Below are 23,814 nucleotides of genomic sequence, written 5' to 3'. Positions count from 1 at the left end.
CTCATGTTTGGGAACTTGACCCTCGTAGTAACTTGATCCATTAGCTATAGTTACTTAAATGTTTTAATCCTCTGAAATAAATTGCTGGTATATTTTCATCCTTAAAAAAGAACATGTAGAAAAAATACTTGTACTGCATCAGTCAGGGACTATCATGTACCATGCATATACATTTCCCAACAGCCTAAATAAAGCCTTTTTCAAAACTCAGCATATACATTTCTCTGGTGAAATATGTACAAATGGGATACGGGTGGCTTTTTTTGTTTTTGTTTTTGTTTTCTCTTCCACAATGCATTTTATAAAATGACCTGGTAAAATACCTTACGAATACATAGTATGTACTGGAGTTTGTCCCCACAGTGAGCATTGCACTGGGGCTTGGGACTCTCTGCTTAGTCATTGTTTGGGAGCCTCCTCAGATACCATGGGGTGAGCCACCCCCAGGCATATAACATGCTGCTCTGTTTGATTGACTTTAGCATCCTTTGAACTCAACAGAGCAGAATGTTGATGTGAGAAATAGACTAAGGGATTCCTTATATTTTTTTAGATCGTTGTAGCTTCAAGTGTTGCTAATAAAGATAAAAATATTTCATTCACATTTTATGTTTTTACCAGCATACTCAATAGCAATTCAAAAGATAAAGTAGTAGAAATCAACTTTTCTTTTGTTTCCATTCTCTTGGCATAAGTAAGTACTCACTCTAATGGCTATTGGCTAAATTGCTTTAAGCCATTATAATAGTTTTTGTCATGCACGTGTGTGTATGTGGGTGTGTTTAAAAATTATTTGGTGTTTTAAAGCAAGAAGTAAATCCAGATAATGTTTTCATTAAATTTTAGGTTAGAGTAAGAATGTTGCAGAGTTTGTAAAGTTGTAATGGAGTTCAGTCAGAAATGTTTAAACTCTTTCTCTCCCTCTCTCTCTTTTTTTAATTATAAAATGTCCAAAGTTCCTTTCAAAAGTACAAAAATCCTGAGGATTACCTAACCAACATTAAGAAGAGTCTGGGTGTATTTCTCTGGGAAGCAGGCCTTTCTGTCTTGTTCTGTGCCATTTTCAGGCAGGAGTTAATTGGCAAATTTATTTTTGTTACCCCTGCAGGCACTACCAAGTCTGAAGACCGTGCTGCTTTGCTGAAGAAATTCAATGAACCTGGGTCCCAATATTTCATTTTCTTGTTAAGCACGAGAGCTGGAGGCCTGGGCTTAAATCTTCAGGCAGCTGATACAGTGGTCATCTTTGACAGCGACTGGAATCCTCATCAGGTCTGCATATCTGACTCGGGTGCCCAGGCCTCCCTCTGGAGAGGAACTAAAAGATTATGGCTCATCATTCACATCTATAGGACAGAGCAAACTTCTAAACAAGTGGGCCATTTCTCCAAGGGAGAAAGAGCCCAGCCAATTATTATGGCTGCTTTCTTACCTCCCTCAAAGCATGGATATTCAGATGTCCCACACATGCCTTTGAAGAGCTCAGGTTTGGGGTAAAAAACTCAATTGTTGTAAAACTCAGTCATAATCTCATCTCCTGGGATTGCCATTGAGCAAAGTACATTTCATGAAGGATAAAGCAAAAATGTTCCAAAATAGTACAAAGCAACAGCAATTAACATTTACAGGACGCTCACTCTGTGCCAACCTCTTCATGTGCATTGTTTCTTTCAGTTTTCACAACAACTCTGTGAAGTAGTTAATATTACTATTTGCATCTTTACAGTCAAAGAAACTGAGTCCTAGGCAGGCTAAGTAACTTCCCAAAGCCAAACAGTTAGTATATGATTGTTAACCTTTTATTATGTGTGTTTTGTTTAAAATCATCATCAAAAAATATTCTATCAAGCATCTATTATTGTAAGTTATTTTAGCCAGGTAAGTTTAGAGTTACCCTTTTAAAGGAGTACTCTGATGATTTAAAAAAAAAAAAAAGAAAAGAAGTGAAAAAATTATGAGCAATACTTGAAATACAAATATATTGAGCAAATAGAGCCCAAAGTCTGGAAGTTTCATGATCTAAAAACAAAGACCTCTAAGAGTAAGTGTGTACCCTTTTTATGTTCTTTGTGCCTTACATAATCTCACTAGCTTTCATTACTGATAACATATACTTTAATATTCCAAAAGCATCGGAATTCATTCTATAGCGCTCATAGGAGTATTCCTTGACTATATCATCTTTTCCAAATACTCAATTTACCTTAATGTTGTTACAGTTATGGCAAGAGTTATTTAATAAAAATTATTCTAGGAGATGTTTGGTTAATGTTCTGCTAAACATAAAGAATTTGGCTTTCTGCTTAGATTTATCAAAGTTCTACTTCAAATTGGAGATAAGGCAGAGTTTTTACACTGGCAAAATATAAGGTCAAGTGTTTTTTTGTTTGTTTGTTTTGTTTTATGGTAGTTATCAGTAGCCTGAAATTATCAATGATTCACTTCAGAAAACAAATTCCATCACCAACTGAAATGAGGGTTGCATGTCGCCTATAAATGTCTCCGTCTCTTTTGTTCTCACACGCCACCTAGTGTCACTTAAGGGAATACTTAGCTAAATTCTCATGCCCAGTCCTGGCTGGGAAGATGAAAGCCTTAGTCTGGGAAGGCATCGTCTAATCCAATACCCTGCCTTCATTTTTTCATATGAAGCCAAGTCACTGCTTTCCGGAGATGAAACACAGATAATTAGTGATAAATCTGGGATTCAATTTTATTCTGGGATAGTAGAGAACATTCTCCATTATACCCTGTTGACTTATTTACTATACGTAATCATCATTCATTAATCATCATCATTAATAGTTTCAGCAGCACAGAATTGAAATACATACAGTGTTCATTAAAGAAAATGAAGTATTACGGAGGCTTTGGAATGAGACAAATAACTCTGTGATTTGGTGCCGGTTATACTCGTATACCTCACTCAGACTCAGTTCCATCATCTGTAAAATGGGCACTCTTTCTTTCTTTCCCCTTTCTAGCTCCATTACAAACTTTGTGGGTACAACTTTTGTGACCAGTAGCAACAGGGGAAAATCCAGCATCAAAGTGAGTTGCAGGAGCACTGAACAGTTGCCTCTTAACTATAGTGAACTAAAAGTTTGGCAACAAAACACACACCCCAAATTTCTTCTGGTCTAATTTACCACAAGTTCCTCACATGGGCCATATACCTCTGCAAGTATTAATACCTGCCGTAGGCTGATTCACTTCCACCTGATTTGGTAAGTGGCTGTGCAGATTTTTCATATCTGTCACTTAAACATGACCATTAGTTTGGGCAAACCTTTTTCTCATTTTCAGAAATCAGTGACCTTAGAGTGATATAGACAAGTACTGAGTATTCATTTAAAAGGTAAGGGAACTAACTTTTATTAAGCCACTCTATCAGATGCTATTAGGCACTTTGCATACTTCAGGTAATCCTCAAAATATGTGACACATGAGGAAACCAGTCAACACTAGTTTGCTCAGGGGCACACAGCCAGGATTCAGCCTATGTCTGTCTGGGTTTGGGTTTGAATCCTGGGTTCAAGCTCTATCTACCGTGCACCCCTGCATATATATGCATAGCCCCAAAATGAAAGATATAGAGCCCTTTGTACCATGTTGGATTCAGCAAGCATTGAAGAAAACTTTGTAAATATTCTCTGTCATGCTGAATCAAAATGAAGGCAGATAGATGAAATGGGTTTATATGACTTAGGCTGACAGATTGAATGTAAAGGCCTTAAAGTTGCTAGTTGAAGGCCCTACCTAGAAGCAAAGATAGAACTCAAAATATGGAATTAGCAATGAAATCCCTCAGGATTACCAAGACTCTAATTTTCAAACTGTTGAATGGAAACATGGGTTGATACTTGTATTTTCAAACCATAGAGCTGGAGCTGCGTTATTACAGAATGGTAACCACAGAGTTACCTGAGAGGCCCTCATCTCAGGCCAGGCTCTAGTCTTCAAGTATTATCACACCCAAATCAGTGTGATGAAGTTTGAGACCACGTCAGAAATCTTGAATAATCCATCCAATAATTACAGCACTTATTTCTTTGTCACAATTGTCTTTTGTCCCCGCTTTTTGGTTTAGGCACTTAAAGGCTCACATTCCATAAACTTCTGCAGCCTAGATACTAAGTCTTGGCACTTTCCAAACAGATGGATGACCATAAACACACAAACATACACTACCGCTCCTATCACCAAGCAAAACTAACTGCAACAGTCACCAAGGATTCCAGAACGTATCATCCTGACTGTATGTTGTCTCCGTCCTCTTCTTTCTCAAAGAGTATATCAGCTGCCATCTGCATTTTAGTATGTTTGTGGTTTTACCAGCTTCTTCTGGGACAGGGGTCAGCGGAGGTCTGGGACACTGGCCAAGATGGCCTGCCACCTGTTTTTGTACAACCTGCAAGTGAAGAATGGTTTTCACATCTTTAGGTATAAATATAAAATAGGGGGGAAAAAAGAACAATATCAGCCTTTTGGTGAGAACAGTTACCCAATGTTCGCTCCTAGTCCAGACGACCTGTATTTACTATTGGGTCCATTACAGAAAGTTTGTCGACCCTTGTTCATGAAGAGGTGATGACACAGAGCTTGTCATCTCAGCTGCTGCTTAGCTGTTCTGGTGAAGATGGGTTGAAAGATAATTGAACTAAGGTCTCAAAAAGGAAGTTTGGGGAGTTTTCCCTAAAACCCCCCTTTGGATTTTAATTGTACACCTCACATTCTCCTCCTTAGAAAATAATCTGATTTGGATGGGACCCAGCCATATTCATGGTTCAGCACTATTATATTAACTTATTCAAATACCTTCTGAGAAAAATGTTTCAATTTTAAAGGTCCCTGCAGCAAACACAAATCTCCTGGGCAGACGTTTCCCTGCTGCCCCCTTGTGCTACACAGGTGACCAGGAAACTCATCTGGTCAAGAGGACAGGCTTACAGCTATTGAGCTCTGTGTAAAATCTGGTGCTATGAATGCAGGATATGGGGAACAGACCTTTGCCCTAAAAATGTATACCCTACAGTCTAATGGGGACACGTGTAAACTAATTAGCATTGGCCCAGATACCATCCCCTGAACCACATGAATAAAAGTGGTATGCCAAGAAGTTTTTATTGTGTAGCTATAAAATTAGGTAACTCTACTTCATAGGTTTATGAAGGTTTTTATTTAAAGAGTTCATTAAAGCCCCTTTCTTATTATAAGAGTAACATAAGTAATCTAATAATGGTAGAAAAAATTGTTAAACCACATGTAAGCAAAATGAAAAAAATTAAATAACACCTATAATCTTGTTACCTGCAGATATAAACATTAGTGGCATGTTGGTATTTGTCCTTCCCACCTTTTTCTCGTTATAGGTAAATATACAAATATAAGATCATAATGTACCTACTCATTTATAACATGTAGTCACACTTATTATAGCTTTGTGTTATTAAATCTACAATTTAATTATTATGAGACTGTTGGTACGTACATACAGTAGAGTACTATAATTTATTTAACCAATTGGTTATTATTGAATGTTTACTTCTACATTTTTTTTAAAAAGCCATTATATATAATAAATAATGCTAAGAAGGTACATCCTTATTCCTAAATCTTTGTGCATATCCATGATTATTTGTTTAGGACAAATTTCCAAAAGTGAAATTTCTGAGTCAGAGTCACACCCAATTTCAACATTTTTGATATACAGTGTCAAATTTCTATCCCCAAAAGTTCATCAGCTTCTACCACACTAGCAACCATTCTCATTTTACAAACAGAAGACTGAGTCTTTGATAGAGTTAGGTCCCAGGAAATTGGCTCTCTGAGCATTCACTACCTGTATAATGTATGTATGTATAAAGCATGTATGTATAACCCAATGATATTTTAAAAATCATCTTTAACACCTCATACCAACAGGAAGGTGTTTCTTGCAACTTAAGGTTGGTCGTAGGTAATATCTAAATCATAATTCTGACATCAGATGTACCCTCATATAATTTTTCAGTTAGGGCCTAATTCTGAAGGTGAACCTAGGGACAGCTAAAAATATTTTGAGACCTGGATTTGAAAACCTGAGATGTATTTCAGTTGGCTTGGTTAATTTAAACCCAGGTTTTCTCAACCAGGCGAGACCTGGACATTTTTCAAAGGTAGCTTGTGTGTTTTTAAAATGTAAGCAAAATCTTACCTTAGTAAAGGTGGGTTCAGTAACACTGCCTTGTGTCCCTCTTGGCTAAGGACTTGTTTGCCAGGCTAATCCAGGCTTGTCGGTCCTCACAGCGTGGTGTTCTCTCAAACAGGATCTGCAGGCACAAGACCGAGCTCACCGCATCGGTCAACAGAACGAGGTCCGGGTGCTGAGACTCTGCACTGTGAACAGCGTGGAGGAGAAGATTCTCGCAGCCGCAAAATACAAGCTGAATGTGGATCAGAAAGTGATCCAGGCGGGCATGTTTGATCAGAAGTCTTCGAGCCACGAGCGGAGGGCATTTCTGCAGGCCATACTGGAGCACGAAGAGGAAAATGAGGTACTCCAGAAAGCCACGCTTATGAAATCAAACAGTGACCTTTTGTCTTGGAAGGATTAAGAATAACCTCTTTGTCCCTTCAAGACTTTCCTGGGCTGGCATTAATTAGAATGAATAAATTAGCGGCTATCTTATATCCAAAGCACAGAAAGCCTCTGAAAGTTATCCAGATGAGTGTCTTAAAAGCTGTGGCTAGAGGGACCGCAAGGCTTGGCCTACGGGTGTTTAGGTCACTCCTCCCAGGGAGGTACCATCCGTGCTTTATTGTATTGTAAATGCTGCCTTCTGTTGGGCAGTTGCAAAACTGCAGGGAGGACTCACAGTGACAAAATCAGCCAGATGAGACAAGACAGATGGTCTTGTCTCTGGACGGTCCCTCCTTGCCTTTTCTTTCTTCCATTCTCAGCCCTCTGTCTCTGTTGTCTTTTGGTCAGGGGCCACAGCACTTCAATGTGTTTGTAGGACAAGGCTTCGCAGCCATCTTTGGCTCATTAGCTGTACTTGCACTTGGAAAGTGTGACTTTAACCCCACTTCAGATTTTTAAGAGTTGACCAAAGGCTGAGAAAAATACTGGTTAAAAATTCTCTTTTTATTTGTTGAGATTGTACAAAGAATACATTGACTATGTTTCTTTTAGGGAATCCATGGGTTGTCATTTGTATTTTTTTAGATTGCCAATTTTAGTAACTTTATATTATTCATCCCAAAATGGATATGAAATAGATTTAAAAACATATTTATACAGTCTAGAAAACACAAAATACCAGCACCAGTCCTTACCATAAAACTGGCTGATGATGGACGAATTTGGTTTTGTGTGTCCCTACTTACAAATTAAAGAGTAAGTTTACATATTAGAATGTAATACTATTTTCATTGCATATATGAGATACATTGTTTGATTTTGCCTGAAATAGGATATGTGCTTTTGAAATCTTTCCAATTATAAATCAAATTCTTTTAAAAAAGTCTTATATACTTTTTTCCTGACTGAACCTAAATGTGAAGTAAAGCTTGATATTTAGAGGATTGCTGAAATGAATCCTTTTGCAAATTGAAGAGTACTTATGTATTATGCCTAATTTGTCAGCCTTATGTATTTGATTAGTTATCCATTGGGTTTCATGAAAATGATGAAAAATACATAAGAATGCCCACTCACACCTCTATACACATTTAAAAATTTTTAATCTCGAATGAGTCACCATTTCTGACTCTTGAAATTGAATATCTGAGACAGATTTAGAGTCAGGTTGTCAGGTGATGTTTTTGTTGCTGTTCACACACTTGGACATTTACTGAAAACAATATGGTGAATGATACATACTGTCACAAAGCAGCTGTGGCTGCACTGACACCCAGGCAATAGTCTCCACTGCATTTTTGCTTATTTTGTGTAGGCCTTGTGAAAATGGTTTCTGGCCTGGTTTAGATGGGACGCAAGGAAGGCTGGAGCTTTCCAGCTGCAGGGACATGTTGATCTCTCCCAGGCCCAAGGGCCACCACATGGGGCCTGGAGTGGAAATCCTGTGCCACCTGCTTCTAGCTGTGAGCAGCCTTGCTGGGGTCTACATCTCTCCCAGGCCATCAGTGTGTCCGACAAATGTTACCATTTTCTGGATGGCCTGTGTCTTGATGGGAAGACACTTGGGGACACTGATATACTGTAGTCAAGGGCTCTGGTCTTGAGTATTCCAGGCAGCATAGGCTGCCATCACCACAGTGGACAAGCCACAAAGTGCTAGGGCACAAAGAACCCAGGAGGATTTATTGCACAGTTCCCAGCTATTTGGTTCTCCACAAAGGTCAGGTCACCATGGCAGGCTTCTTGTCAGTTTAACAGGAGAATCTTTTCATCTTGGGCATAGGGACATCTAGGCCCTCCATTGCATATGTGATAAGAGGGTGACATGTGGTTCCAGGAAGAGGGGAGACAGAGCAGGACATCTGTTCACCAGGGAACTACTAAACCAGATACTTCCCACTGTGAAGGCTGAGCCCACTCCCAGCTAGTCTGTGTCTTTGTCAGATGAAATGTAGTATTTATACAATTGACTTTAATCAGTCTGGAGGTAAACTAGAATAGAAAGTTTTTGAGAAGTAATTATGATCTTGAATCATAGGTTTTTTACTTGATTGGATTGCATTCATTTCTAACACTTACTAAGTTCCTACAGTGGGTAAGGCATTATCTTGGAAACTGAAAAGTCATTTCAGTCAAGCTGCTAGCTAGTGCACTCATACACTTTCTCTAAAACAAGTTGCCTTGTTTTGAACAGATTTGTGAAATTGGATGTTTTAAGTTCTGTGTTTTCCTCTCTCTTCCCTCTGCTGATATACTGAAATTCTTCATTTGATTTTTAAGAAGTCCACTCAGCATATGTTAAAAATAATTTTGGAAGATAAGTCCTGTAAAATATGCCCAAATTTTAGAATCATTTTTTAAAAGCGTGGAAGTCAAAGCGTAACATTTTTCGAGAACTGCTGGTTTTTGAGGAATTAGCAGAGAGATAATGTGCCTCTGTTCAATACAATATAAGAGGAAATTCTTTAACCTTATGTAATTACTTTCTCTACTTCATTTAAATTATTTTAATTAAGTATAGTTTTGAGGGGCTTTTGTTATTGATCTCTTTTGAGTTTTCCCAGCCATAGCTCTAAAATTAGCAGTAATCATGCCCACTGAAATACATTGATTAAACATATCTTAAAGCCTATATATTTGGCATATATATATGATTTTTATGGTATTGTTCAGTGCCTAGTCACAAAATTTCACATTCATGTTTTTGTAAGGCTTTGAACATAAGCATTTATATTTGGGATACAGCCAATGGAATTAAAAGAACTAATGTTAGGTACTTTTTCATGTGGATTTCCTTATTTAAATCTTACACCCCTCTGTGAAGTAGATGTCATGCCCATTTTACAGATGAAGTCATTGAGGCAGGAAGACTTTAAGTAACTTGTTTTAAAGGTAACAGAATCAAGATGCACACCCAGGAGAACCAGTATTTCTTACAGTGCACCACGTTTCCTCCCTAAACAGATTTTGCTCTGGGAGGATAGTTTGAATAGCTTGCAAATTAATAATGGCAAGTATGAAATCCTTCTCTTTTCTTTCTGGCTTGAGAAATGGGAACTCTCTAGTCTGCAGACAGATGCACCTTACGTGTTTGTACCTTTCCCCAGCTGTCCAGCCTCTTGCCTAAAGCCTATTCAATCACCCTGTTTTTAACCCCAGGAAGAAGACGAAGTACCAGATGATGAGACTCTGAACCAAATGATTGCTCGACGAGAAGAAGAATTTGATCTTTTTATGGTAATGTTGCAGAAAATCATGAAAACAAATTCTTTATTCCTCTGCCTCTTTTTCTGTTAACCAGTATGTCTGGAGCTTGCATGCCCTGACAGAACTTCATTTGTGAAGACTGTGCCTTTCTTTCAGTTCAGAGGCTGCAAACTGGCTGGATTTAGCCTGCAGACATATTTTCTTTGGCCCACGCAGCATTTTTTTAAATTTTGCATTTGTTGCCAGCATAAAAAGAATCCTGGTTTCTGGCTTCTCTTGAAAAATGAGATCGGGCAATACCAGGCCTCTGTCTCTGAGTGGAAACAGTTGGCCAGAGCTGAGTAGCAGCTGCACCCTCTGGACTGGCCATGTGGTCTACAGCTTACCGCACACCCCCCGCTTTTGGTTTATTTCTAATCCTAGGCCAGCACCATTCAGGAAACCTGCCTGGCTCCTGTAGGCATTTGAGTTTACAGCTATGCCCTAGATGTTACTAGATCAAAGCAAACATGCTCCCTTGTGGGGCAGGTGGACAACAACTAAAACAATGCAGGTGTGCCTCTTCTAATTGTTGAAGAGAGGCTGCTTAAGCAAATAGGAACTTTCAAGGTGGGGATAAAGGTATGGCCTTCACTTAAAGATCAAACCAGTTGGATTTCACTGGTACAAAGTAAGTATAAAAGAACATTAGCATTTGAGGATTTAACGTCCATGGTTTCAACCTTGACGTTTCATAATACATAGCATCTGCAGTCTTACTGAAATGAATTTGTTTTATGTGTGAGTCCTGCTATCAGCAGTGTTCATGGGGAGCAAGCCCCTTGATTAGTGAGGGAGGCTCTGTAGAGGCATGAAGAAGTGATATTTACTGCGTTCTTAAGGCATTTGCTATAGCTGTTTTTGTCTTCCTCTGTATCTCCAATGACCAGAACAGTTCCTGGCACATGGTAGTTCCTTAATAAATCTTTATTGAATGGAATGGATGATGATATTTGCAAAATTTCAGGCTTTGTGAAGATGTCAGGATGGATCAGGATGTGTCAAGTTAAGAGGTTTCCCTTTAACATGTTGATCTTTATCAAAGACATTTAGCTAGATTGTGGAGAGAGCAAATAAATGTATTGCAGAATCTTAAAATCAGAGGTCCCAAATTTGAATGCCCTCGTGTCTCAGATAAGTCACTTGCACAAGTGAAGCATGTGTATGGGTGCGTGTACTGGAGATGCTTTCACTTTGTCTAAGGAGGACCGAGCTGCAAGGTGGAAGTGTGAAGCCCACGTAGCCAGAAATTACAAATTTTCAAGAGAAGCTGGAAATCCAGGATTTTCTATGTGATTTCTGGATTTCAAAATGTTTGCAACTAAATTCATTTTTTTATTATTATTATATAAACACTGCAGGCCAAACAAAACATGACTATAAGCCAAATATGACCCACAGGGTTTGCAGCCTCTGCCTTTTTAGCCTAGACAGTCTTTGAGAATGAGCTCCAGCTGTGTGGAGGCTTATGTTATTTTTTTCTTGTGATTTTTGTCTAGGGAACACTGTGTCCACCCAATGATTCACGATAAAAGACATTTAATTTTTTTAAGGAAAACTCATAGCTGTGGGAATAACTCCTGAACTCCTAACCTGGAATATTGGGATATGTTACACACACACACCCTGCACCCCCACATACACCCCTCCACCCCCACATACACACACCCATGAATCACCCTACCCAGGTAAAGCCATTTTGGAGAGAAATGGCAGTAAGAAAGACTTAGCACAGTCAACATAAGGCATTCATAAAATCTAAATTTCTTCACTTGTACTGTTGTTCACATTTACAGATTATTGTCTCTTTAGGGAGGTTCAGGATACACACTGCAAATAGACATCCTCTCTCCTTGAGGAACTTATTAAAATGCAAATACTGGGGAACACAGAGGCAAGAGGCCCTCAGTTTCCCTGGCTGATCACTGATTGGCAATAATTCAGCACTGCTATAGCCTCAGATACTCTCAAGATGCTGGAGAGAATAAGTTTCCTGCTATTATACAAATTAAATTAGGCCCAGAGATGGAGAATTCCATCAGCAGCCCTGAAATAAAGGGAAAAAAGAGTACTGTACCCCTCCTTCCTTACCTTTGGGCTGGGTATCGGTAGAAATTGAAAGCCTCAGAAGAAATTTGAGGCACAGCCTTCTTGTAACTTGATAATTTTACCACTTGATGAACAGGCTTGTAACAGGTGAGACTGGTTAGGGAACACTTTATTTGTAGGCACTTTGATTCTGTGAATTTTCTGCTTTTTCTTAAAGGTTGGCTTCCATTTGGGGAATTATACAGATTTTTTTGTTTGGTTTGGTTTTTTAAAATATTCTAATCTGCTGGCCGCCTTTGGCCAATTCACTATTCATTAACACCTCCACCAGGGGGCAGGAAATAAAATTTGAATCCTTGCCAGCTACCTCGATTAAAAAGTGCATGAGAAACAAGAATGGAATGCGAGCTAGAATAAGTCTTTGGATTTCAAATATTGAAACCCTTTATCCGTTATTATAAAAGTATTAGTTCTCTGTATAAAATTAATACAAACTCATTATTTGATTTAATATTATAGACACTGTAGTTAACACACGATAGTCTCTTTAAAATAAAACCTTTCTTTTAAACCTTTGTCTTGCTTTCTTCTTGTAAAAATGTGACTTTAGAAAAAGTTATCTTCCATACCAAGTACTTATAAATTTTACCTAAAAAGATATTTGACAGCTCATGATTTGTATTGCAACATTTTGCTAACATACAGACGTTACACTTTTAAATGATATGTTCTCTACAAGGCAAGAAGTACTTTTAAAAATAATTGTAAATATAAGATTTACAATTGGGTCTCGAGACAAATGCATTCATATAGTAACTGAATAATAAGTTGGACTTTTTCTTGAATATCGATTTAAGATTTTGTACAGGTAGAAATGTCTGGGAAGAGATACAGTCAGGACTTTAACCTTATCTTGTTTAATTACATCTGTCTTTCCTAAAAGAAAAAAAAAAAGCTAGTGCATAATTTGCTTTTATATCAGAAAAATGTTGTTTTCTCAACTGTAGACAAATGCATAACTTAAGACATTTCACAGGCTTTGGTATAGGTAATGGTAGTAGTATAGCCAAAAACTGAAGTGGCAATATTTTGTCATCTCAGTGTAGGATATTCCCAAAAAATGTTTTTTCTTATGAGCCATCTAATAACTATTAGGAGGTTGATCCTGAAGTCTCTCTTTAGACCCTGCTGTAAACGTGGCATCTTCTGTGTGCTACTAAAGAAAGTTTGGTGGATCTCATTTCTGAGACCAAAGCATTAGAAGGCAGGATTAAGCAGAGCGTTGAGCGCTAACTATAGCACATGACAGAACAGTGTGGCCATATTTATCTACCAATGGGACTTCCCCATGCCCAGAGCCTACCCCCTCCTGGGAATGTAATGATTTCCAAAAATGGTGAAGCATTGTTGAAGGGGCTTTGACCTTTAATTTTTAAATAGGTTCTAGAGGTCATATTTGTGTTCAAGTAGTAGATATTCCATTTTATCAGTTCTATCAGTTTTAGCTTTTAAGAAAAACTTACACTGAGTCCCTGATTTAGTACAGTAGAGCTGAAGGAAGAGGGAAAGGACAAACCCCACTGAATAGAAGGAAATTTTCTTAATGAACTTTTTCTTATATGCTCAAAGAATGCGTTTGTTCCAGGGTAGCAATAAGTTGTATAGCCAAGGCCTGTATTTTTAAAATGCATCCCCAGTTTGAATTTTCTCAGAATTGCTTAAAGAATTTTTAAATAGGTTCTAGAGGTCATATTTGTGTTCAAGTAGTAGATATTCCATTTTATCATTTTATCAGTTTTAGCTTTTAAGAAAAACTTACATTGAGTCCCTGATTTAGTACAGTAGAGCTGAAGGAAGAGGGAAAAGGACAAACCCCACTGAATAGAAGGAAATTTTCTTAATGAACTTTTTCTTATATGCTCAAAGAATGTGTTTATTCCAGGGAAGCAATAAGTTGTATAGCCAAGGCCTGTATTTTTAAAATGCATCCCCAGTTTGAATTTTCTCAGAATTGCTTAAAGAGAAGCTTCATAGACACATAGGCTTAAAAAAAGGGGGGATGGGGGGGATTTTAAAGAGTATTTTTTAATGCATAAATAAATAAATTTTAAAAAGATGAGTACAGAGGAAGGGAAGGGACTTGACTTTGTGGAGTCTCTCCCCGGACACTGTGCTTTAGGGATGAGCTAGAACAAGTCAACCAGGATAAGAGAGGCTGCAAGGGAGCCTGCAGCCGCATGAGATGGCTTGTGAAAGTTGCATATGTACTGTAAAGTCTACACCATACAGAGTGCCCCTTTACTTTGGTGACACTTCTGTTAATATCTCCAGCGCATGGACATGGACCGGCGGAGGGAAGATGCCCGGAACCCAAAGCGCAAGCCCCGCTTAATGGAGGAAGATGAGCTGCCCTCCTGGATTATTAAGGATGATGCCGAAGTAGAAAGGCTGACGTGTGAAGAGGAGGAAGAGAAAATATTTGGTAGGGGGTCTCGCCAGCGCCGTGATGTGGACTACAGCGACGCCCTCACAGAGAAGCAGTGGCTAAGGGTAGGTGTGACTTCTTTAACCTGCTCTTGCTGGGTGGAGTGTTTTCTCTGTCTAGTAGAAATCAGGGCCTGGAGCTGGAATTCTCTGAGAGACAGGTTGCCAGTAATAGGGAAGGAGCTCCTGGACAGAGAAGATAAAGTCATTCTGCTGTTGCTGTGGAGTCGTTGTACACTTCAAGGGCAGTGCTTGAAAAAATATATAATGATGAATTTTTTTGCTAGAGCAGAATTGGCCATTGGNAAGAGGAGGAAGAGAAAATATTTGGTAGGGGGTCTCGCCAGCGCCGTGATGTGGACTACAGTGACGCCCTCACAGAGAAGCAGTGGCTAAGGGTAGGTGTGACTTCTTTAACCTGCTCTTGCTGGGTGGAGTGTTTTCTTTGTCTAGTAGAAATCAGGGCCTGGAGCTGGAATTCTCTGAGTGAGACAGGTTGCCAGTAATAGGGAAGGAGCTCCTGGACAGAGAAGATAAAGTCATTCTGCTGTTGCTGTGGAGTCGTTGTACACTTCAAGGCAGTGCTTGAAAAAATATATAATGATGAATTTTTTTGCTAGAGCAGAATTGGCCATTGGAAACACAGGATTATTAGAGCTATGAGACTCACTAATGTTTTATGACCAATTGCCTGGTCATGCCTTACTCTCTCAAACTGTGGAAGGGGACCTTAGAGATCTTTTTAATTGTTCCCCCTCATTTCATGGTCTTTAATCGGAGTTTTACTTTTGCAGGGCCTGCAGAGATAATTTAGGGACAGCAGCATTTTCTAACTGCATTGTTATTTCATAGGCCTACAGTACATTTAGAGCTAGAAGGTGCCTTTGTACTCNAACTGCATTGTTATTTCATAGGCCTACAGTACATTTAGAGCTAGAAGGTGCCTTTGTACTCCGTTGGACCGACAAAGAAATTAAGGTGCAGAGGGGCTACGTGACTAGGAAGGACACAGGGCAGGCTAGAAATAACAGAATCCATGGATGCTGATGCATTTGTGTGCTCAATTTCAGCTTGATCTGGTCTATCCATCGAAAACACAGACTGGGACCTGGATCTGGTCTATCCGTCGAAAACACAGACTGGGACCTGGGTCATTGATGGTGGGAAGTGTTATTCCAGAGTTTGTTTTCTTTTTCTCTTTGGAAAATGTGATTTCTCGTTTTGACTGGGGACTGAACTCTCAGAATGTTCCTTGGGGAGCACAGAAATCTCAAAATGCTCATAGGAGCCATGTGTGTGAATGTCAAGGCTAGTGGGAATCTTTCATTTGAAGGTTCAACTCTGCTTTCCATTATTGGGAGCAGACTTAGAACCTAGACAGGCAGAGCACCCCAGAACACGCTTTCCAAACAGGGCCAATAAATGCATACTGGAAATAGTAAGTACAGTTGGGTAAAGACCAGACAAAGTAGAGCTGTTGTTGGGAGTTGTTCATTTTATCAAGAAGAAATAGAATTCCCAAGCTTTGTGAAACATGGATTTTAGGACCCAGGTCATAAGTAGGTAGGTGGGGAGAAAAGCAGCAGGAAGTAGTCCAAGACTGGATATCAAAGGCAGATGGGTCTCGGCATCACTTGAGATGTGATTTTCTCAGGGTGTTGTATGATGAGAGGATGTGACCTGAATTTCAAAAAGATTGAAGTCTGTGGGATTCTGAAAAGAGAGACCAGCAAAGTATTGCTTATATTTATGGTTGAACAATTGCGTATAAAATGTAACTTTTATGTGATTGTTTTACTGTCACATCCAGTCAAATATTCCAGTGGCCTCAGAATATGGTTTTGTCAATTTCCTTTGTTTCACTATTGAGGTTGTGGTTGTATAATTAAGATTCATTCTATAATGTGAAGAGTTTTTGTTTGTTTAATATTCATTTCTCAGCTTGGAAAAATTCTATTCCCTTTCTCTTTTATTTAAGCAATAAGGAGCATTTTTATGGAAGATGAGACAGCAGTAATCTGGGCCAACATTTAAAGTCAATCTTTTGATATGTTGGACCGACAAAGAAATTAAGGTGCAGAGGGGCTACGTGACTAGGAAGGACACATGGCAGGCTAGAAATAACAGAATCCATGGATGCTGATGCATTTGTGTGCTCAATTTCAGCTTGATCTGGTCTATCCATCGAAAACACAGACTGGGACCTGGGTCATGATCTGGTCTATCCGTCGAAAACACAGACTGGGACCTGGGTCATTGATGGTGGGAAGTGTTATTCCAGAGTTTGTTTTCTTTTTCTCTTTGGAAAATGTGATTTCTCGTTTTGACTGGGGACTGAACTCTCAGAATGTTCCTTGGGGAGCACAGAAATCTCAAAATGCTCATAGGAGCCATGTGTGTGAATGTCAGGGCTAGTGGGAATCTTTCATTTGAAGGTTCAACTCTGCTTTCCATTATTGGGAGCAGACTTAGAACCTAGACAGGCAGAGCACCCCAGAACACGCTTTCCACACAGGGCCAGTAAATGCATACTGGAAATAGTAAGTACAGTTGGGTAAAGACCAAACAAAGTAGAGCTGTTGTTGGGAGTTGTTCATTTTATCAAGAAGAAATAGAATTCCCAAGCTTTGTGAAACATGGATTTTAGGACCCAGGTCATAAGTAGGTAGGTGGGGAGAAAGGCAGCAGGAAGTAGTCCAAGATTGGATATCAAAGGCAGATGGGTCTCGGCATCACTTGAGATGTGATTTTCTCAGGGTGTTGTATGATGAGAGAATGTGACCTGAATTTCAAAAAGATTGAAGTCTGTGGGATTCTGAAAAGAGAGACCAGCAAAGTATTGCTTATATTTATGGTTGAACAATTGCGTATAAAATGTAACTTTTATGTGATTGTTTTACTGTCACATCCAGTCAAATATTCCAGTGGCCTCAGAATATGGTTTTGTCAATTTCCTTTGTTTCACTATTGAGGTTGTGGTTGTATAATTAAGATTCATTCTATAATGTGAAGAGTTTTTGTTTGTTTAATATTCATTTCTCAGCTTGGAAAAATTCTATTCCCTTTCTCTTTCATTTAAGCAATAAGGAACATTTTTATGGAAGATGAGACAGCAGTAATCTGGGCCAACATTTAAAGTCAATCTTTTGATATATATAATCTCCAGACATTACAAGCACAATAACCCTGTTTATTGGGCAAGAATGTAGCTGAACTTATTTTTTTTTATAATCACTGGGGATTGCTCCTAAGAAAAATAACATTATGAATATCAGGAAGTTTTCAAGTTTAAGATACTTAATTTTCTCCTCTTTTCATTCAGTTTATATCACTGATGCTTAGCACAGTGCCTAGCACATAGTAGAGACTCAATGAATGTTTGTGAAAATGAAAGTATAACCTTATAAGAGGAAAGTGGAAAGTTACTAACTTAGCAGTAATATTAGGATGGTATTTCTCTTTTTAGCATATCTGCTAGCCTTCCTTTTATCTATAGCATGCACATCTAAAAATGGAAAACAAGTTTGTTTTATAAAACTACACAGTGGAAAGTGATGTTTATAATTTTAATCCTCAAGTGCCTTGCAGCATACTAAGTCATCCAGGAAGGACAAAACTGTTCTCTGTACAGCTTTATTCTAATATAACTTTTTGTAATCTAATCTTTTGCAAACTTATGTCCATATTTGGTATGACCAGGCAACTTGCAGTTAACTAGGACATGCAATTAACACACAATGCCCGATGGCCTAAGCATTCAAAATAGATGTTTACTGGCATTTTTTTTTCTTGTTCACCAGCAGCAATCCTGTTTAGTATCAGCCTATTAAGTTTTTTTTTTTTTGGTAATAAAATGATATTCAAGGGGTTCTCACGGGCCTAGATGTGAAGAGATATTCTCTGCTGGCTTATGATTGAACACATTCAGTGAACCCAGCCAACATAGCCTTGAAAGGGAGCTTGGCAAGGACTGTCATGTAAGAAATGCTGTAACAGGGCTAAATAATTCTTTTTTTCCTGGCAATGTTGTACAAAGCCTGCTTGGCAGAAGCATTGAAGATATGTAGAATCTCAGGGCTGGAAGGCAGCTGAATGGAGCAGCTATCCATCCTGTGCTTAAATCACATTCTCTGCGGTCCCCATGCCAAGAGGCTGGCCATCCCTAAAAAGAAACTGACTACCTTTTTGTCTGAACAGCCCCTCTGGTTCATCGTCATCCCTGATCGTTGGTTTCTCCCCCCGATGGATGGAATCCTCTTTCCCTGTAGCTGCTCCTCCCTGGCCTTGATACTATTCCCTGGGGTGAACAGAGCAATATTTTTTCTGCCTTTAGCATCGCAGCCCCATGGATGGAATGTTTGAGGATTCATGTTCAGTCTGGAAAGAACTTTCCCCTTCTTTCTTTTGAATTTCCTTCATCCTCCAAGGCCCCACTCAGCTGCCGCCTCCTCTGTGAGGCCCTCACGGATAACTACTAATCACACTTTCCTCTGTGCTCTTACATTTCTTTGCTTGTCTTTCTGTCACAGCTCAAATCCAATTTCCTAGCATTTTTGGTAGTTGCCAACCTGCCTGTTTTCCTGACTAGTTGGTAAGCTGGATCTATATCTTGTTAGAATTTAGTACTTCCATATGTGAGTAATAAGTGCCTGCTCATTGCCAAATTGAAATAGCACCGGATTGAAGTATGAGTGTAGACAAGGATGATATTCATTGATGCACCAGATGGACCCAAAATGTCCCATCCATGGACCTATCCAAAAAAATAAGTAATAAGTAAAAGTTCATTTCCCACTCACATTGAAGTCCATGGTGGGTGTTCCTGGCTGGTGAGGGCAGCTGTTCTCTGGGGTCATTCTGGGATTCACGATGACAGAGCTCTGCCATCTTGGTCATCTCCATCCTCATGGGCTGGAAGTAGGTTAAACAACATCCATGGCACAGCAGGTGTGGAGTTCTAGGGGCCATGCCTGAGGGGTGACACATCACTGCCACTGTCATTCCATGGGCTGGAGCTCAGTTGTGTGGCCACTCCAGTGGTGAGGGAGGCTGGAAAATGTGGTCCGGCTGTGCACCCAGGAAAACAAGACTGTGGTTAACACGTACCGGTCTCTGCCACAACACACTTAGGTGATATGGCCAGTTTCTTTGAAATTGTATTATACTTTCATCACGAACAATAATCATAGTATGCTAAAAATTCCCACAGTGTCCTCTAGAGAATCGGTTTAGTTGGAGAATTGTTTTTTAACCATTTTTCTGTATTTATAATGTTGTTTTAAATGAGGAAGATCACAGTGTCAAACACAGCTCAATTTTTTTTTTTTAAAAAAAAAGCATTTTAAGTTGCTTTGAAATCCCTGTTTCCCTTGAGGAAACTTAAATGTCTTTGGACCTTTTTGTGAATGAGAAACGAACTTCATCTTTTTGAGGTGGTCAGTTCAACATTCACTTGTCCTTTAGGCTGTTTCTCCCTTCTGCTGGTGTTCCTGTCCCATCTTCCATCCCAAGATGGCATCTGGATAAAGGTGAAAGCTGATGTTTCCAGCATGACACTGGGTGCAGGCACCCTGATTCTCCTGCAACCCTGTGGATCTCCCCTAGTCATGGCACAGGACTGCTGGTCTGCTCCTGTCCCAGGAGGTCTTGACGTGCAGCTGGTCCCATCTCTTTGTCTTGGAGACTTTGATGACATGTGCTGTTGAAGTCTGGGGTCCTGGCCATGGTTATAAGCTTTCCTGCATTCTGATGTCTCATTAAGACTCCTGGCCTCTTTGGTCTCACAGTGCTCTCAGGTCTTTTGTGTCCCATCTAGGAGTCCACAAACTGTTGGCCGCTTTCTCCACACTGTGCTAGAATATGGGGGATACAGTGAAATTGGCTCCTTCCTCAGTAGTTGCTAAGTCACCACCAGGGGGTTGTCAAGCCTGGAGCTTCTGGAATCTGATGGTTGGCTGAGTCCAGGAGCTTTTTAAAACAAGCAATACAAAAATGTCTTAAGTTTTCAAATTTTGTGAAAGTGTATGACTATATGAGCACATAGTGAGGGACCCTCCCAGAGCACTGGAAGGAGCTTGTGAGTGAGAAGCTGGAAGCTCCAGTTTCATTTGCTTCCCAATAAGTCGACCTCTGAGCATTTTTAGTGCCTCATTGTTGTGCACACTCTCTATTCATCCCCCCAAAACATTCCAGGTATGGACACTGAAGGGGCAGTATTCCATTTCGAAGCCAACTGCAATTCAATTGTGGCCATACCCGGAGTTAGCACAAATCCCACAAGTTAAAGGGCACAGTCCCCAACAGGACTGCCCTAACTTCAGACACGAGCCACACTTGGGGGATCCCTAGCCACCCCCTACTTCTGACTGACTGCCTATAAATTCAGGAATTTCCATGAACACTTTGGGTTTCATAATTTGCTAGAATGACTCACAGAACTCAGAAAAGTGACACTTGTAACGATAGTTTCATTATGAGGTATACACATCAAGAGGACCAGCCAAATGAAAAGATGGCATGGTTTGAGGTCTGGGTGGGAACCCAGGGCTCCCCTGCCCTCTCCTCATGGAAGCAGGACGCATCACTCTCCCAGCACATCAGTGTGTTCACCCACCAAACTTTGGTGTCCAGTGTTTTCATTATGTAGGCATAATTGATTAAATCATTGGCCACGTTATTGTCCTTTCTGGCGGTCAGCCTGGCTCAAAGTCTCAGCCCTCTAATCATGTGGTTGGTCTTTCTGGTGACCAGCCACCATCCAAAGCCACCTAGGGGCTCACCAGGAATCACCTCATTAGCATAACAAAGACATTCCTATCCCTCAGGAAATGCCAAGGGTTACAGAAACTACATTCTTTTTTGTTGTTGGTTTTTGGTTTTTGGTGGCTGCCTGGTTCAGGTATCCAAACGGATGTTATCAGGACCACGCTCTACAAATTCTTTATCATCTGATAGGTAGCAATATTTTTTTTTTTTCCTTTTTTTTTATCTTTTTTACTGACCGGCAATGGGATCGCAACCCTCGGTGTCGTGCCCGTACCGGGGACCGGCAACGGGATCGCAACCCTCTTTTTTTTTTTTTTTCCTTTTTTTTATCTTTTTTACTGACCGGTAACGGGATCACAACCCTCGGTGTTGTGCCCGTACCGGGGACCGGCAACGGGATCGCAACCCTCGGTGTTGCGCCCGTACGGCGCTCAGCCAGTGAGCGGGAACTGGTCTCCACATGGGATCTGAACCCTCAGCGGGAACGCCACCGCGCTCCCAAGCGGCGCACTCTCCAGTGCACCACTGGGCCGGCCCAGGTAGCAATATCTTAAAGCCTGACCTCTTACCTCTCTTCCTCTTTAACCCCTTTCTCTCCAGGGAAGAGGCTCTCTACTTTGCCTTCCCATCACCCAGCCACTTCCTGGACACAGCATGTCCTAGGCAGGGTACTCTGCACCATGTCTTCTAGTGCCATTCTAAAGACCCCCGCCCACCAGGGAGGGCTCTTGATTGTGAAGAGCCCTGGGAACAGAGGGAGCTTCTATCAGTGAGGGCTGGTTTAGACTGCTGTCTGACGGTGGATTCGAAAGTCCTGTTTTGGAAGTCAAAGATGTTATTTGTCTTTTTTGTCTTTGCATACCAGCTTTATCCTAATTCTCCTCAAGGCAATGGGTTGCTCTCCTGAACAGGGGACAGCCCCTCTAGAAAGTGTGCAACACTGTTTTAATGTGGTTTAAAAATATCCTATTCATTAGTATTTTATAGCTTTCCCATAGTGTACCCCAGGTGATAAAAGTGCTATGTGCTACCTACTGCACACGTATGTATGTACATGTGCTCGCACAATAATTGGCTCATCTTGATAATTTCTCGGAAAAAATATCTTCAGTTCTTTATGTGTGACAGCAGGCATTCCATCAACCTAAATTGGTAGAGACTTCTGATGAGCCCGGTGGGCCAGGGATTTTTGATTTAACTTCAGCCATGTGTGTACTGACTGTGATGTTTCTAGCATCATAATGCATCCGTTGCTATTGAGGCAGGAGCTCCATAAATTTGAGGTGACTGCAAAGCTAAAAAGTGGGCTGGAGGGTAATTTCTGGAATTCCTTGTTTTACTGTGTTTTCTGTTCCTTTGGTCCTTCTGCCAACTTCAGAATCCTTCCCTTCCTTGAAACATTTAGTGAAATGCCTGAATTTATTTAATTGCCGAGTGAGTGGGTTTTGCCCCATGGCACTTGAAGATAATTGGAATGCAATCTAGATTATGTGCTCTGTATAATATGTGATTGCCAGCCAAATGGAGGGAACGCACTTTGGAGCATGCCTTTGTCTCTCAACAGATCTGATGTCTTGAAACTGTGATTTAAAAATTTCCTCTTATTTGCTGGTGTCTCTTGCTACCTTTCTCTGGCATCACCTATCTCTCGCAGAGTCCTTTTACATGAGTGGAGGGGTGCTTCCTGGTGTACTGTGTGAGCTCCTGGTGTTGAGGGAAGACACCTCTTTCTTTTGTCATGTCCTGTGCAGTTGGGCCCCAATAAATGCTGTGTAAAGGATGGTGATGAGACTCACTTCCTCAGATTTTTAAATCCGGCAACAGAGATACCAACAAAAAAATCCATGGAGTGTGTCCAGTATCAAGGATAGGGAGTGAATGATACAAATAAATAAATAAATAAATCTGGCAATAGACAGAGCTAGTTTTAGAAGCCATAGGGTTTCAAGAGGAGCCTTGGGGAAAAGACAGAACACCTCTTTTTCCTTGACCAGTCTGTCACCAGGTGAGAGCTTGAGCTTCCCGTGATTGATGTATCTGAATGGGGTCCCCATAATCACATCTCCTGACCACTAAAAGGATTTGGGAGGTTTATTCTTCCCAAAAGCTTGAAGAGGCAAAAAACAAAATAAGAGACTCTTAACATATGTAATAGTGCGAGGTAATCAGTAAAGTAAAATGTGACCCCTCTCAATGGAATTTACTTTGGTGTTTGAAAATCCGCACACCGCCGGGATGCAGGTGCAGCGTGAGCTCGCTTAGCTGGCCTCTTGTCACAGGCAGCCACGTTGCTAAACTCCACACGGGAAAAGCAAACACGTCCATGGACAGCTGTTCACGAAGAACTGGGAAAAGTAAGAAGAAGGTTAAAGAAACCAGGATTTCAAAATATTGGAAATTCTGCTGAAATATACAATGAGAAATTATTTCCTCTCATGTATGAAGAGGTGGCCTGTGGACTTTTCTGTCTCTGGAAATCTTGGAAACAAGATAACATCTCCTCTGTTTGGGCTGGATTATGTATGTCCAGCCTGAAATCAGAAACAGGGATTGGAATCTCTCAGCTATATCTTGGCTAAGCACATTAGTGATTATGGGAGCTGTACTTTTCTCCTAAAACATTTTATACTGGCAAGATTTTTTTGGAT

The 23,814-nt window shown here is 40.2% G+C and overlaps 1 protein-coding gene across 1 annotated transcript in view; it reads left to right on the top strand.

Annotated features, from left to right (window-relative positions):
- Positions 1-427: 427 nt before the first annotated feature.
- Positions 428-23,814, top strand: part of LOC103600753 (probable global transcription activator SNF2L2) — an 87,258-nt gene continuing 63,871 nt past the window's right edge. Inside the window, exons 1-5 of the mRNA XM_008585083.1 lie at positions 428-432; positions 957-1,272; positions 6,309-6,536; positions 9,782-9,859; positions 14,249-14,467. Coding sequence (XP_008583305.1) covers positions 428-432; positions 957-1,272; positions 6,309-6,536; positions 9,782-9,859; positions 14,249-14,467 — 846 coding nt within the window. The remainder of the gene's footprint in view (positions 433-956; positions 1,273-6,308; positions 6,537-9,781; positions 9,860-14,248; positions 14,468-23,814) is intronic.

The sequence above is a fragment of the Galeopterus variegatus genome, unplaced genomic scaffold (assembly GCF_000696425.1).
Source record: "Galeopterus variegatus unplaced genomic scaffold, G_variegatus-3.0.2 Scaffold3448, whole genome shotgun sequence".
NCBI lineage: Eukaryota > Metazoa > Chordata > Mammalia > Dermoptera > Cynocephalidae > Galeopterus > Galeopterus variegatus.
The sequence above is the reverse complement of the archived record's forward strand: the minus strand, read 5'-3'. Positions and strand labels throughout refer to the sequence as shown.